Source organism: Microtus pennsylvanicus, chromosome 3, assembly GCF_037038515.1.
Source record: "Microtus pennsylvanicus isolate mMicPen1 chromosome 3, mMicPen1.hap1, whole genome shotgun sequence".
Lineage (NCBI taxonomy): Eukaryota > Metazoa > Chordata > Mammalia > Rodentia > Cricetidae > Microtus > Microtus pennsylvanicus.
Window position 1 is genome coordinate 140,384,847 of NC_134581.1, and position 16,721 is coordinate 140,401,567.

The following is a 16,721-nucleotide window of genomic DNA, read 5'->3' on the forward strand; positions in this document are numbered from 1 at the left end:
CAAGGTGCTCAAGAGAATGCCCTGTCCCTGGGCAGATAATCAAGAATGGGAACAACCTGGACCTCATCCTGGCTTCCTTCTGAGTCGTTTTGTCTTCCCAGGGATGAATACAAAGGAGTAAGTGTAGTCTTGCCGACACACGGGGACTGTTCTGGTTCCATCCTCCTGCTCTGCAAAGCCCAGCCTCTGCTGGTTGTATTTCTGTGCCCACCTATGAAAGAGATGTCAAATAGGTCTTAATTAGTTTTCAGCTTCCTGACTCTATGCAGCTTGGGAACTAGAATTATAGAGAGGAGGAGGACATGGGGCTGAGTATAGGATCAGATTGTCTCCAGATTCTGTCCCTGAGCCACCTACAGCCTCCAAGGAACACCTGAACTCTAAAAACCCAGGCAAGTGCCTCAGTTAGGGAGAGGGTTTTCTCTGGCAGGTATAACACAGTTCAGATGAGGAGGGCATGTCTATCCCTTGGATGTGGTACCCTGGCACCAGGCTGAGTTTCAGCTGTGTGTCTAGTTAGGAACAGCCACCTGCCACTCAAATGGAGCACCTCACTTGGTTGAGGTGCTGGATGTGCTTTTAACACCTCAAAAGGCCTGCCCTGCTTCCCAGAGACGAGAAGAAGACAAGTTGATGAAAGAAATGTCAGAAAGCATCTGGAGAGGCAGGAAGAACCTGGTCCAAGAGTACAGGCCTCAGATTCCCCACGGGTGCACTGTGGTGATTGGACATGCCGAGACCTCCCTGTGGCTGTCTCAGATCATGCATGGCAGTAGCATAGAGCTTGACTTCTACATGGGGGGGGGGGGGGGTCAGACTGCGAAAGCAGCTGCTGAAATGTTGTGTAGACAGGTTCAGAGGTTTAAAGTTCCCGTAGGAGGACTCTACTGTCCAGCTGCAGCACGCGGATCACTGAGGCTGTGGGGGAAAAGGCAGTCTCGGAGAAGGGGTCGGGTGGGGCTCGAGGAAGCTCATGTAACTGAAACAGTGATGCTCTGAGGGTGCTTCCTTTGTGCCAGGCACCTTTGACATGTGTAGCTTCTTTATGCTCACGGCATCTTTCCCAGGATGGTGCACTAGTCTCACACACAGTGAGGAGGAAGCCAAGGCAGCAAGTGCTGAAACAAGTCCTCTGTTAACCCAAGTGGTCTGCAGTGGTTTCATCTTTCAACCTAAGTGGTTGCCCTCCCCTACTCTAAGACCCAAGGTTTTCCTCTCATCGAGGGCTCTTTGTGGGCCAGGTTGGTCCATAGCAGCTACACAGTTCTAATCATGCGATATCTCAAGTCTCCCCCACCTACAGGCATGGTGTCCCCATAGCTGCACAGCCTGGAAGAGTGGTCAGATGGTGGTGATGCTGGTGATGTCATCTGGTTGATGTGCTCTGGAAGAGGACAGGTTTCTTAGGCTGAGAGTGACAGCAAGACCTGGGGGTGGAGAACTCTCAGGACCCTGTCCCTACTGAGCTTTGCTGTTCTGTGACTTGAGAGTTGCTGTGGGTTCTCAGACCGGGGTGAAAAGGTTAGAGGTGAGAGCTGCTGCCAGCACTGCCGTTCCCAGGGAGCCTGCTCCACACCCGTTCCACTCCCTCCCACTCACCTTGCACACCTGTGCCACTCCATTCCCCCCACCTCATCCAGAGGCTCTGGGACAGTGTCTTCTCTCAGGTGCTGAACTTAGTACTCAAGGCCCCCAGAAGCCACTCCACCTTCTTCGTACAACTCATCTACCCTTGCATGTCTGCAGACTCTCCATCTACCCTTGCATGTCTGCAGACTCTCCAGTGCCCTGGCCTTGTCTCCTCTATCTTCTGTCCATTTCTCTGCCACAACATTCTGCATGATCTTGGGTCTCAATTTAAGACCCTCACAGATTGTCCCAGCTAAAAGCTGTGCCATTGTTTGTGGGTTGTAGCATAAAGTCTCACTAGAGACCTGGGCCATGCCTCTATGTATTGGGCCTATGGCCCTCCCTTGTTGAGGGCCACCATCTCCTCTCATATTGGGAGTCTAGAGAAAATGAGTGACACTGAGGACAGGTGGGTGCTGGAGAAGTAAGGACTCACCTGAGATAGGAGCTCCAGGACAGGTGGGTGCTACAGAGGGAAGGACTCACCTGAGATAGGAGCTCCAAAATGAAGAAGCTCCTTAATCTTTTGTAGGGAAAAGATTCCTGATGGGTTTGGAGAAGGTCGTGAAAACATTTACTTTAGATCAGGCGTGATGGTGTATGGCATTAACCACAGCGCTTCGGAGATAGAGGTACGTGGATCTCTTGAGATCCAGGCCTGACGGGGCTATGTAATGAAACCTTGTCTTCCCCCCCCCACACACACAATAATTATTTTTATTTTAGTTCTCTGACGAGTTATTTTTCATGAAGTATATATTTTTTTTATTGTAGATATGTCTACTTTCAATTCCCAGATTAAAGGCTGCCTGTATTGGAAAGAAGTGTATATATTAAGACTTTACTACAAATCAAAATTTATATAGAAAAGATGAGCAAAACTCATCACCCAAGTTAACATAGCTGCTGAGGTTACGTTTAACTGGAGGTTTCTCTTCCACTCATCAGTTCCCAAATAACCCACTCTGAGGGTTATTAATAATTAAAAACTGTTTGGCCTATTAGCTCAGGCTTATTATTAACTAGCTCCTATAACTTAAATTAACACATCTCTATTAATCTATGTATTGCCACATGGCTGTGGCATTACCTCACATCTTGCTTCCTTCGCAGCTGCTGGTGTTTCCTTGACTCCGCCTTCTTTTTTCCTTATATCTGTGGATTTCCCACCTAGCTATATTCTGCCCTGTCACGGGCCAAAGCAACTCCATTATTAACCAATGGTGATGAAATATATTCACAGCATACAGAAGGGTGTCCCATATCAGTTACATATCAAGATTTAAACTGTTTCCACGCAGCTCCTGCCTGCACCCAGCTTGACCTGTCCTAGGCACGCTCCCCCTTCTCCCTCCCTTCTTTGATCATCTCTATGACCTTGGCTTCTTCACCCCTCAGTAGCGTCCAAGCAAAAAGGAAAATGTATGCAACAGAAGTTTGGGTGATAGTACAAAATTCTTCGGCTACTTTGGAAGATAGTTTGACAGCTTTCCCCAAAAGTAAACATATTCTCTTACAGTCTGTAAATCATATTACCCAGTACTTACCCAGAGAAGTTGCACAAGAATATTTAAAACTTTATTTGTAATTGCCAAAGCCCCGAAACAGGCAAAATATCTGTTGTAAGGAGAGCCCCTTTGTTATTCCCTGCCACCCGGCTAGCTTACAGCCAAAATAATCACACGGAAACTGTATTCATTAAAACATTGCTTGGCCCATTAGGTCTAGTTTCTTATTGGCTAATTCTTACATCTTAATTTAACCCATTTCTATTAATTTGTGTATCGCCACGTTACTGGCTTACTGGCAAGATTCTAACCAGCATCCGGTCCATCTCAGGCAGATCCATGGCGTCTCTCACTCTGTTCTTCTTCCCAGCATTCAATTCTGCACTATCAGGCCCAAAGCAGTTTCTTCACTCATTAACCAATGAAGGCAACACATGAACATAAAAACCTTCTACACCAAATATCCTTTAGTAGGTATCTGGATGGACTCCTAGAACACCTAAGACAGTGGAGTATTGCTGTAATACTAAGAAGTGAGAGGGCTGGAGAGTTGACTCTGCAGCTAAGAGCACTTGCAGCTTTCACAGAGGACCTGAGCTTAGTTCCCAGCACCCACATCTGGAGGCTTACAGCTGACTGCCTGGAGCTCCAGCTGTAGAGGGCCGGTACCCTCTGATGTCCTCTGCAGGGAGCTGCACTTGTGTAAAGTGTGCATGCACGCACACGCACACATGGTTTCTTAAAGAGACAGCTATAATTGAACTATCAAAGGGGGAAGAAGCATAAAGGAAATAAAAATGTGTTTTAGAGAAAGAAGCTGATCCGAGGAGTCAGCATACTGCCTGATTCCCGCCATATGTCATTCTGAAAAAGGTAAAATTATGGAAATGGTGAAAGATAGGAGAGTGCCAGAAGTTGGAGGAAGGAGCCAAGACTAGGCAGATAATTCGGTGTCAGTGGAAATGCCTTACATACTGCAGCGATGGAGAACATCCCATTACACATCTGTCCTCACATGGTGTGACATCAGTAGGCTCGTCAGCTACAGCTAGCTGCTGTGTGGGTGTGCTAATGGAGGCGTCTGTGTGTGGTTAGGGGCAGTATATGTGGGACATCCGTCCGTCTTCTGTTCAGCTTTTTTGCAGACCTAGAACTGCTTTAAAACGGGGAGAGAGTTGGTAAGTACAGGGCAAAGAGTGGCTTGTGTCTCATCAGATCCCAGATCTAGCCCCTCAACACATCCACTCCAGGAGGCTTCTGGTTTGTAGCAAGCTCAGCCTGTCTGGTTGCCTCTCTCTCTTCCTCGATTATCAGTTATGACCCTGGCTTTTCCAGCCCTTCTGGGAAATGCTACAGGTGAATTCTTAAGGGTTCCTTCCAGATCTAACATTCTCTGGTTCTGTGGAATGTACGATGTGTTCATTGTTGTTTCTGGTTTTTTTCATTGTTCTACTTGAAAACCTTACTACTCCAGAGGTCAAGAGAAATCCCCACACTGTCAGTTTAATATTTCTGCTTGCTGCCCACAAGGCATGAAATCACAGCCTGCCACTCAGTGTTGAAGGTCATTTTCCTTTAAGAAGTGCATGGTGATGTCTCGATAACTTGTGGCTTCGAACATATGGGCACCAACTCCCCTATTAGATCCTCTGGGGACTGTCACCAATGGGCCTGGTTAATAAAGGGGATGTCCTGCCAGGTGGCCTGGCCTGGTGGCCCTTGACTTATGGTGCTCTTGGCAGCCTCTCGGGAAAGGAGCTGCTCACTGTGCTCTCACTTTCAGGGGCTTGGGCTGGCGGAGAGCCTGTCTGCCTAGTGTGTCACGTATTCCTGTCTTAATCACTGTCTTTTTCTTTACTAGCATCTTTATTCATTATTCACAACAACTTTGGAAACTAATTAAGCAGTGGTCTCTTCCTCTCTGTAGCAGCAGTTTGCCTCTCTTTATAGGTTCTCAGCTCTTTATTCCATGTCTGTACTTGGGACACTGCTGTCATCTTAGTTTAGATGTTAGGGGTAAAATGTGCCATGTTGGTTTTGAGCAATTCCTAAGCAGGGAGCAGAATTCCCTTTGCAGGTGTTCACCTTGCCAAAATTGTTTAGGAAGTTCAGTTATATTCTTTGGTTCTCAACACACAAACATTTCTGTATTTTATTTTTTAGCTCAACCGTGTTCCTGTGTAGCTACATTATCTTCCTATTTATCATTTTAATGACTGCTTAATATTCCATCCAGTTAACATGCCATAATTTACTTAACTATTCCCTATTGTTGAGCCCTAATTAAAATTTAAATCCATCCTGTAATAAGAGGGAAGCTGGTTTTAATGGCTACAATGGCATCCCGACAGCCTAAGCTTCCATTACAGACCCAGATTTCTCAAAGAACAATCAATCCTGCATGAGAGGTGTCATGCAAGTCCTTCTGATTGAATAGCTAATCTGTTCTCAGCACATTTTCCTTTTAGACGGCTGTGGATATAGTGTGCCTGTTTCTTCTCAGTGTTGCTTGACATGAAGCTGTATGCAGGTGGCATTTCCAGGCATGTCGTCACTGGTGTCTGGGATTTTAACAAATTAACAGGAATCAAAGGTATGGAATGGTGTCAGGCTCTCTGTCAGTTCTTTTTTTTTTTCTTTTTAAACATTTATTTACTTTATTATGTATACAATATTCTGTCTGTATGTATACCTGCAGGCCAGAAGAGGGCACCAGACCTCATTACAGATGGTTGTGAGCCACCATGTGGTTGCTGGGAATTGAACTCAGGACCTTTGGAAGAGCAGTAAGTGCTCTTAACCGCTGAGCCATCTCTCCAGCCCTCTCTGTCAGTTCTTGTTCATCTCCTTTCCCATTCACTTGAGTGTCTGCATTGGTTTCTGGGGGGCAGAACACAGTGGTCCCCACAAGCGTACCTGTGAGATGCTTTATGCCCTTAGAGCCCTGATTCTCAAACTGTGGGTCTTGACCCCTTTGAGGCGGGGGTGGTTAGACAACTCTTTCACGGGGGTCACCTAAGACCATTGGAAACAGAGGTATTCATTATGATTCATAACAGGAGCAAAATTGCAGTTAGGAAGTAGCAACAAAAATCATTTTATGGTTGAGGTCATGGCAATATATGTGCACCTGTATTAAAGGGTTACTTACCAGCGTTAGGAAGGTTGAGAACCAGTGCCTTAGAGTGACGGGCCATGCCAGAATGAAGAAGAGGGAGGTTCTCCCAGGTCAGCTTTATCAGCTGAGTCCCAGAGTCCCCAGGATCTGTGTCCTCCTCAGAACAAATAGGGAGATGTCAGGGACCCCTTCAAAGCAGTGAGTAGCCTGGGTATTTGGGCTCAGGAAGTGATTGGTGAAGTTGCTCATGGTGCTTTACAATCGGTGTTCTTCTCTCTCAGTTCTTTCTTCTCTGCGTGACAAAGGGAAGCATGGTACCACGGAAATCAAGAAAAGCCACATTTACCAAAGCATGGGGACATCTCCTGGGAGATACATTTACATGGCTTGCAAGCCACAGGGGTCTCCCTGTTCATTCTCTCCCTTTCTAGAAAATGAAAGTCGTCCCCTCCCCCCAAAGGATTTCCCAATAGCTATGGAGCCAGTCCTGGAACTCGCTCTGTAGACCAGTTTGGCCTACTGAAGAGATACTCCTGTCTCTGCCTCCCAGGTGCTGGGATTAAAGACCCACCACAGCCCAGTGAGAACAAAAATTGTAGTTTGTGCCTGCGTCACCACCAGCTCTCCAACACTTGCTAGCTAGCCTTGCGCGCTCTGCAGGGTACCAGTCTAGTGGACTTGCTTCTCATTCAGGCTTTGTAATCAGTAGCTGTTGGGGGCAAGATAACTGCTTCTGGGATATTTACAGAAACTTCCTTTTTTAAAATGAATTTAACAACAAATACAATAATGGTTTCTGGAAGCCAGAGCCATAAAGTCGGTGTGGGACTTGGTAAACTTTGGTAAATACTGGCACAAGAGTTATTGCGGTTCTGAAGGGCAGTGTGCAGTCATTGGCCAGTTTCATCACACCAGGAGGAGGGTCGTTGTTTTCTTTGCGAGGTGGCCTTGACTTGCAGAGCAGAGTTCAGAAGCAGCTCTTGATTGGGAAGGCATCCATCATTCACATGTGTTCCAGCAGCTGTCCTGCCAGGCTGTGGCCTCTGCCATGTCTCATGCATCCAACCTCTGGTTTGGAAAGTTTGCCACACACACCTTTGTAGCCGGCCGTTCTGCCACTCTCTCCTTGAACCTGGGACCACAGCACAAGGGGACAGCAGATGTTCACATGATGAGGATTAATTAGCCTTGAAGACAAGCGAGGTTCTGCCACACAGCCCTGCCTTGGAAACAATGCCATGGGGAGTGAGCCAACCTCAGCAGGACAGATCTGATTCTCTTGCGGGAAGTAGCAGGCCAGAGTAGTCAGACTGAGAGGTGAGATAGACTTTGCTAAGGGCTGGGGAGAAGAAGTGAGGAGCCCTGTATAATGGGTACAGAATTCTAGTTTGAGAAGATGAGGAAGTTTTAGGGATGGGTGGTGGTGATGCCTACACAATGGAGACGTTTTACATATATTGTTTTATAATTTAAAAAAAATTAGAACCAAGTGTAGTGGCCCTTGTCTATACTCCAATCACTGGGGAGATTGAGGCAGTACAATCATGACTTCAAGTTTAGTCTGGACCACATAATAGAAGTATTATGGAGCCGGGCGGTGGTGGCGCACGCCTTTAATCCCAGCACTCCGGAGGCAGAGGCAGGCGGATCTCTGTGAGTTCGAGACCAGCCTGGTCTACAAGAGCTAGTTCCAGGACAGGCTCCAAAACCACAGAGAAACCCTGTCTCAAAAAAACCAAAAAAAAAAAAAAAAAGTTCTATGGACTACATTGTGAGACTTTCAAAAAGAAAAGTCAGCAATCTATGAGCTTGTTCTTTACGTGATGGGGCCTTGGCTCAGCCTGCTCCTACCTCAGATGCTGCCGTCCTTTTCCGCTTCCACGAAAAAGAGCCGTGAGTTCAAACGCAGGTTCCTTTCTCCTGCCCTACCCCACCAGGTTCAGTTTCCCTTATCTTCAGGACAGTGTCATGGTGATGTGTGTTGACTCCTAGAAATAGCAGCTCCCCAGGAGCAAAGGTGCTGCAGAAACGGCAGGTGCTCGTGATCTGGAAGCCAATCAAGTTTCTTTGCTTGGCCAAGAAGGCCTGAGTTCCGAGTCCAGCAACATCATGGTAGCTCTGTTCTCTTTTCTGAATAAGAACTGAAATGTGTGTGCTGGCTGTCAGGGGTGACTAGTCAGGTCATCCATGTCACTCCCCCAGAAGAAGCCGCCTCTTGTTCCCCAACATAGTCAGATGGGCAGACTCTGGGGTGTAGAATTGCAGGGAGGCATCACTCAGCTTCACAGGCTTGAAGAGTAGCCTGGCCAGGTCCTCTCCAGGAAAATCTTTACATGTTGGCTCTTTAATCTATGAGCTGGGTGGGCACAGGAGGGTCATTGCCCCCATGTGGCTCTGTGGGAACGGGATTGAAAGGCTCAATGGTGAAACTGTCAGGTAAGAGGGCTGGACGGAGCCCCAGATGGTACTTGTCGTTTCCTGCTCACAACTGGCTCCTGTTCTTGAAGAAGGAGAAGACAGTGGAGAGAGCTGCTGTCAGGTTGTCAGTTCTGGTCCTGGGAAGCAGGTCCGCACCCAGAGAGCGGGGAAGGCACTTTCTCAGTGCAGGGCAGCCAGAAATAGAAAGGGATCATTTCTGCCAGCCCCACCTCTCTGGCTGGCAGCTCTGACATCAGACCTGGTCCTTGGTTGGGAACTACACGTCTCTGACATCTCTGCTTCTTCCCTTTTCGCCTGCAGAATTCCAGAGGCAGGAGAGTGTCCGGTCCCAACACAAAGGCATCCAGTTATATGACACCCCTTATGAACCTGAAGGCCAGAGTGTGGACTCAGACTCAGAGAGCACTGTGAGCCTTCGGCTGCGGGAGAGCAAGCTACCCCAGGATGATGACAGGCCTGCCGACGAGTACGACCAGCCTTGGGAGTGGAACCGGGTCACCATCCCCGCCCTGGCAGGTAGGAGCAATGGCCCTGCTTGGGAGGCAGTCGCTGAAGAAGGCTCAGCACCAGCTGAAGTAAACAAAATACAAGCAGGTCCAGTCTGACCAGGCTAACACCAGTTGAATTGGGCTGTTCTTTTTCCTAGTGCCCAGTGGCCCTGCAAAGATGATAAAGGTTCCTGAGGGAAAAGAGGACAGACTGGCATTGTAGGTTTCCAGTCCAGTCTCCCCACCGGCAGGGCTGATCCCCTGGGCCTCATGGAGTCCCTTGTGTCTTATCTGCTCCCTCATGGCTTCAGGGGTTGCTGTGTTTCTCACCTGTAGTTGTGACATGAGCCTGCTCGGAGCTCAGGCCCTCCTCACTTAGTCTCTCAGAATCAAAGTGACCCCACTACAGCCTTTCTACAACGTGGTATGGCCACATGTCACAAGTCAGAAACCCCTGCTCACACTCTTTGGTTTCAGGCCCACTCCTAAGACTTTATGCTCACCCTGATGGTCTGAAGTTGAGAAAAGACAGTTTATGCTCATGAGAAGTCGGGGCCCCTGGGATGACTGGCACCAGCGTTGTTTAGAGGAATTTTGTGCATCCATGTGGTGGAATATTGCACAGTCAAGAGTAAGTGAGGTTCGGAGTGAGCTGATAACAACCAAGGGCAATGCTTCTATGTAAGATTAAAACGTGAAAGCCAGATGCCAAGCCACTTAACTGCACGTAAGAGTTTAGACACGAAAAGAGGGGCATGGGGAGACTGATCCAATCCCACAGTGAAGTCATAGGAGAGCTTTATTTATTTATTTAAATATTTACTTATTATGTATACACTATTCTGTCTGTGTGTATGTCTGCAGGCCAGAAGGCGGCACCAGACCCCATTACAGATGGTTGTGAGCCACCATGTGGTTGCTGGGAATTGAACTCAGAACCTTTGGAAGAGCAGGCAATGCTCTTAACCTCTGAGCCATCTCTCCAGCCCCGAGAGTTTTATTTAATGTTCTTTCTTATGCACAACTAGACTCTGTTTCCCTTTGTAGGACCCTCGGGTGATGTTCTAGACACCTCAGCATGTGCCCTACGTTGTTCCCAGGATATATGACATGCCCTGCACACACCCCAGTACTCCTCCTGAAATGTGCATCACAGCCTACCTGGAAAGAGCCTGACCTCCCAGTACCCTGCTCAAATAGCCTTGTCTGTGTGAGCACCACCCTGGTACCTAGCCATGCCTGCTACAGATACCCTTGCCTGCTCTCTAGGCTGTGAGTCTTCTCACACCATCACAGAGCTGCTTCTGTAGACGGAAGGGAATCCAAGGGGGTAGGCTCCAACAAGAGTGGGAGGAGTTTGTGCCGTCCATAGCTCATTGCAAATACTGACTGGATTGAAGGGCGGAAAGAGGGCAAGTGTCAGCTGTCCCAGATACCTTATGTCCAAGCATGAGTCAGCACCACAGACAGGTGCTAGGGTTCCCCTGTCTCATCCTGGATCCTCATGGGGGCCTGGAGGACTCTTGTTGCTTGTGATGCTCTCGTCTAGTCTGACACTTGACTCTCTAGCATGGTCTCTGACCAGCAGTGTTGGCATTGCCTATGAGCTGCTCAGAAATCTCACATCTGGGGCCACTGAGTAAGTAATGGTGTTTGCCACCAAGCCTGTTGACCACAGTTCAAACCCTGGAACCCACATGATGGAAAACGAGAATTCTTGACAGTTACCCTCTGATCTCCACGTATATACCTTGGTACATGCACACGTATAACCAAGCGCGCGCACACACACAGACACACACACACAACAGACAGGCATCATTTAAGTTTGGACCTTATACCAGACTTACACAGTTGGAATATGTTGTACCAGATTCACACCACTAGGTCATCTGTGTAGAAGTACGAGTGAGATACACTTAACCTGGAGGACATCATCTCTCAGAAGGCTGTCTGTCTGGAACCTGCCCACTCATGCTCGGAGGAAGTTTTTAGAACTTCTGTACCTGTAGTTGTTCACAAAAAAGCCTCAGATAGAACTAGCTGACAGAAAGACCCACAGCATCCATTCTGGCCTTGGTTCGAGTCACTGATTTGTTATCTCTGGTGCCACTGCCGCTCACATTCTTGTCCTGCCTTCTCTCATCAAGTGTCTTGGCTTCACATGCCCCACTCCAGAGCAGATGCTGGCTATGCTCATCCCAGACAGCTTTGAGCTCCCTACTCATTTCCTGGGTTGAAAGGGAAGGTGGATGCATCACTCCTGGGCTGGAGGACACTGAGCAAGCTTCAGTCTGTCCCCACGCAGCAGTGGGTAGAGGCCAGCAGGCCACTTCTCAGGTAAAGATGATGCTTTACAGCAACTTGATTGGATTGCTGAGTGTCATCATGGTCCCATTTGCCAGCCTTCAAGTGTGGCTTCTTGGAATGAAGGGCAGAGTTTCCTATTGAGTGGCTGCTAAATGTTACCTGAGTGTGCATGCACATGGGGCGTGCGTGAACAGGTATGCACATGCAAGTGAGTTCCTGGAGTGTTTGGGAACTGGCAGTGCTCTTAGGAACAGCTGTGGAAGATGAAGTTTGCTGAGCACAGCTGCCTCTTCCTCTCTTTCCTGCTCTGTTTTTGTGACTCTGCCTGCTCAGGCTGATTAGGGAAACCTGAGTGGGGGCCTTTTCCATGCTTTGAAAGCCCGGAAAGGCATAGAACTGGGCCCTGGAAGGGGGAGGTAGGCGCTTGGGGGGAGCTTGACCGTGTGGATGGACTTTCCAGCCTCAGAGGCTGCTGTAGCAGCTGCAGTGAGAAAGGTGGGTGGCACAGACTCACTTTGCAGCAGTACTGTGGACAGTAGGCAGTTCTGAGCCCATGCCTGTTACCCTGGAGCCCCAGCATGCCGTGAGAGTAGGCAGGGAGACCACAGGTCTCAGTCTGTAGAGCAGGTGCTGTATAGCCTGCATGATGCTGTCCTGCCCTGAGCTGGTGACAAGAGGCCCTTTTCAGTCAAGATCTAGCATGGTGTGTGTGTGTGTGTGTGTGTGTGTGTGTGTGTGTGAGAGAGAGAGAGAGAGAGAGAGAGAGAGAGAGAGAGAGAGAGAGAGAGAGAGAGACAGAGAGACAGAGACAGAGACAGAGACAGAGACAGAGACAGAGAGAAAGGCAGACCCTCTTGCCCATGTCTCACTGGGACCTTAGTTCACAGGACGATTCTGTGGTCGCTCTACATCTGGGAGGAGGATATTGTGAGAGGATGAGGTAGTCCTAGCTCCCTGGAAGGACAGTCTTACCTTTGCTCAGGACTTTGCAGAGCACATTTTGTTAAGGATAAGGACTTGGGGAGTTAGACAAGAAATCTCCCCAGTTCTTTAGCTTAACCCTTGGTACGCCCTTCTTTTTGAGCTTACTGAGGTAGTGAAGGTTGATGTGACTGCTTGCAAGGTGAACAGGTTCTGCACAGAACTTGGCCTGTGACCAAAGACTGGGGACATGGAAGCATCATGTTGGGTGGCAGGCATTTGCTACTGTCAGAGATCTGGAAGGATTTTACCTGTCCTCCCCAGAACTGCCTCACTGGCAACGGATCCCAGCAGCCCTGCTGAAGCCTCCCTTCTGGAAAGTGTGGGCTCACCACATGCCTTTCTTATGCTTGTCTCATTGTGTCCTTGTGGCTACCCTCTGCACGCTTAGTTTCCTTCTTTTAGGTATGGGACAGATGGACTCCTGCCTGGGCAGTAACAAAACCAAGTCTTAACTGCAGAGCCTATACCTGAGCCTCCCCTCTGTCACATTGTAGGAGGAGGAGCTTAACCCCCAAAATAACCACACCAAAATTGTATTAAGTTACTGCCTGGTCCATTAGCTCTAGCCTCTTATTGGCTAACTCTCACATCTTGATTAACCCATTTCCGTTAATGTGTATCACCACTTGACTGTGGCTTACCAGCATGAGTCTAACCAGTGTCCGGCTTGGGCAGGAGAATCAATGGTGTCTGCCACACTTCCCTTCTTCCCAGCATTCTGTTCTGTCTACTCTGCCCACTTAAGGCTTCCCTATCCAAAGGCCAAGGCAGTCTCTTTATTTAACCAATGAAAGCAACACTCAAACAGAAGAACCTCCTACACTATCACATAACTGATGTTTGGGACCTGCACCTGCTGCAGCTCCTGCCTCACATGCCAGCATGAGGTACTAAGACAGCTCCAAGCTAGAATTCCTCCTTCTAGCATAAGGAGGGCCCTGCATACTGTACAGTCTTGTCATGGAGAAACTGAGGCAGAGGGGAAGAGAACCACCTTGTGGTGTAGTCAGTCAGGCCACCTGGGTGTGGGAGATGTGCCAGTTGGGTCTGAGATAATCAGAGCACTCGATGGTGTGCATTCCAGCAGAAGGACCAGGGGTGTAAGCCTTGAGAGGTGGCCTGTGGGCCTTGGAGAGACAGTTGCTTCTTCTGCCACTCACCATCTCAAGGTTGTCTCTCTTCAGTGTCCTGGGTTCTGCCAGAGGCAGAAATAGAAAACAGAACATGCTCAGATGGGCTTATCTCTCAGCCATTACTTGGGGCCCTTGTCTGTGCCCTATATCATCTCCTGGGCATGTTGATCTGCCTTTCAAAGTTGAGGACAGTGTGTCTCATCCATTAAGATCAGTGGGCAGGCGTCAGACAGTCCCATGTTTGCTTGACAGCTCAGCCAATCATCAACTTAGCCCCCAGGCAGGATGCTCATTTCCCTGACCCTCAGTTTTCTCATCTAAAGAGAGATGGTGGTCACAGATCGTGCAACATGAGCTTCTAATGATCGAGGAAAATCTCTGGATAAAAAGACATGTGTCAGTCAGGCGGAGGTGGTGCACACCTTTAATCCCAGTACTCGGGAGGCAGAGGCAGGGAGATCTCTTAAGTTGAAGACCAGCCTGGTCTGCAGAGTGAGTTCCAGGGCAAAGAAACCCTGTCTCAAGGAGGCAAAAAGGAAAAACAAAAAGAGGGCTGGAGAGATGACTCAGAAGCTAAGAGCATCGACTGCTTTTCCAGAGGACCTGAGTTCAGTTCCCAGCAACCACATGGTGACTCAGAATCATGTATATATAATAAATCTGAAGCCTTCTTCTGGCATGCAGGCAAATAGTAGACAGACACTGTAAACATAATAAATAAATAATCTCTAGAAAGAAAAAGAAAAGACTTTGTGAACACTAAAGGGTTGTGCCTTTGAGGTTTATTTCTGGAGTTCAGGAGGGGCTTGCTGAATTAAATAAAGCTTACTATAGAAACAGTGCTGCATGAAGAGGCTCTTAGCAGCCATGGCGGCCGGGAGGCCTGGAAAGCAGTTCTTCAGTGGGACCCTGGCCCTCCACGCCGCTACCCAGCCCTCACTCCTTGTTCACCCTGTTCTAGAAGTGATGTGCTTGCTCTTCCTAGATTAGGAGCTTTGAACTTGAGTTGCAAGTAAGCCACTGTAGAAAGTGTCACTGCACCCATGAGCCCTGACAAGTTCCCCAGGGGACCCCATGTGGAGACCTCCAGTTAACTGATTACACCCTGTGCTTAGAAGTGGGGCTGAGGAAGCCAGGGAGGGGCATCACAGCTCTTCTCAGGTTAACCCGTGGCAGCCCTTCCAGGAAGTCTCCCCTGACATGACAGTCCCATCTCATCATCCCGGGTCGGGCTGGGCCTCCTGTCACATTCTGGAACAGCCAGGTACATACACTCTTGTCACCCTGGTCCCATGGATGCTCATGCTGTGCTAGCGCTCCACAGTTACCCCTTCTCAACATTAGGAAGGGTGTCAGAAAGGACAGAGAACGGGAGAGTGACGTTTTAGGTATGGCTGTTTCCTACACAGTTCTGAGTCACCAGAGCCAGCTTAGTGGCTGACTTAAAGGAACCCGGGTATGGTGAATGGGCAGGGAGGAGTGCATAGGAAGCCAGCTTTTATTGAGCAGCAATTACAAACCCGCTTTAGAGTAACCCTATAAAGCCCTGCCGGGTGGGCATTGTTTCCCTGTCTTAACATGAAGGGCGGCACTGGAGCTCAGAGGGAGGGAGCAGCTTAGCTGCAGTCACATGGCAGTGAGCTTGGGTTATCTGAAGGAACAGTGCTTACCCTCGCCACCGTCACATTGGCTTCCCCTCGAAAAGGTGTATGTGAACCTGGTATAGGGTAGCTTGGGCGGTTCCTGGGGTAGAAGCAATTGCTCCACTTGCTCTCTTGTCTTAGTGCTAGTCCCTGCCCCCAACGGTGCACATACCCTGAAGATGGTGCTCTGGGGCTGTGTGCTTTGTGCATGGCTCACACTTGCTGCTCCTTGTGTCTCCTTGAGGGCCCAGAGTCTGCAGGGTCTCCCACAGGGAGTCTCAGACCTGGTCACAGGCTGCCACACAACAGGCATCCCTCAGTCCCAGAAAGCCTCCAGCTTCCTTCATGACCTCCCAGAATGCCCTGGGCCTATGAGGAAATTAATAATTGTGTTTGTTTGGGGAACTTTTTGCTGTGTAATGAGTAACAGCCAAAATTAATGTTTAACATGCGCGTGAACAACAGGTCTACCGAGGGGTGGGGTTCAGTGAGAGCTGTGGGATCCCTCACTTGAAATGTTACTGAAGACAGGTTTCTCTGGTTGGGTTTTGTATCTGATGCATTAATGAGTTCATTTAGTAATATTTTAAAAAAGTGAAAACAAAGGCACCAGCATGTCATAGCTTTGAGTCCTCTATTAATTGTGCTGTTAGAAACGCTCCCACAAATGCCTTCTTTTCCGGTGTGGAGGCCAGTGAGGAGCCTTGTGCACCGCTGGGTCCCCACCCAACCCATGCCTGGTGCCCACTGAGTGCTGGGATGTTTGTGACATTGCTGAGTCAGGCCTGGTCACGCAAATCCCAGACGCTGTCCCAGGCTAGGCTCCGCTATTGGCTGTGTGCCTGCAGGTTCTTGGTGTTTTTGTCCCTCTTGGGTGCTGGACACTTTTGTGTGGCTGCTGACCTGCCTGACCTCTTTCCTTTCTTCTATGACTGAATTCCCTCTGAGAAACTGAAAGTGTGCTCTTCCTGTCTGAGAAGGAAGCCACTGCCAGCAGCCTTGTGAGAGCTGCGACCACTGGCTTATCTTCCCTCTCGCACCCTCATTGTCTGCAGTGGGCAGTGGCACAAACATACACCAGGCTGAAGCTTGGGCTTGTGGACTGACTTCTCAAGTGCTAGCCTGTGCTAGGCAGCTCTCCCTGGGCTTGCAGATGGAGGGATAATCACTTTCCCCAGGCTCCTGGAGTCTTGTGAGTGTCTGCAGATGAAAAGGTTACAAATCACAGGCCCTTAGCCTTGAGCAGTTCCCAGTAACAGGTGACAGACAGGTGAGCCCAGCCCTGAGCTCAGGAAGGAATTTGCATTTAAAGCTGCCATTTGCTATCAGTGACAAGTCTGTCTGTGTTTCCTCATCGGTAGAATGAAGGTGACATTAGGCACTAAGGTTGGGGCTCGGTAGGTGGTGGATGTTGTCATCCCTGTCATTACTACTGTGGACTCTTGAGACCTGTTGTACCCTAAGGAGAT

General features: G+C 48.9%; 1 protein-coding gene across 1 annotated transcript in view; it reads left to right on the forward strand.

Annotated features, from left to right (window-relative positions):
- Shb (SH2 domain containing adaptor protein B) overlaps positions 1–16,721 on the forward strand; it is a 113,732-nt gene that overhangs the window by 67,239 nt on the left and 29,772 nt on the right. The window contains exon 3 of the mRNA XM_075967289.1: positions 8,995–9,210. Within this exon, the coding sequence (XP_075823404.1) occupies positions 8,995–9,210 (216 nt within the window). The remainder of the gene's footprint in view (positions 1–8,994; positions 9,211–16,721) is intronic.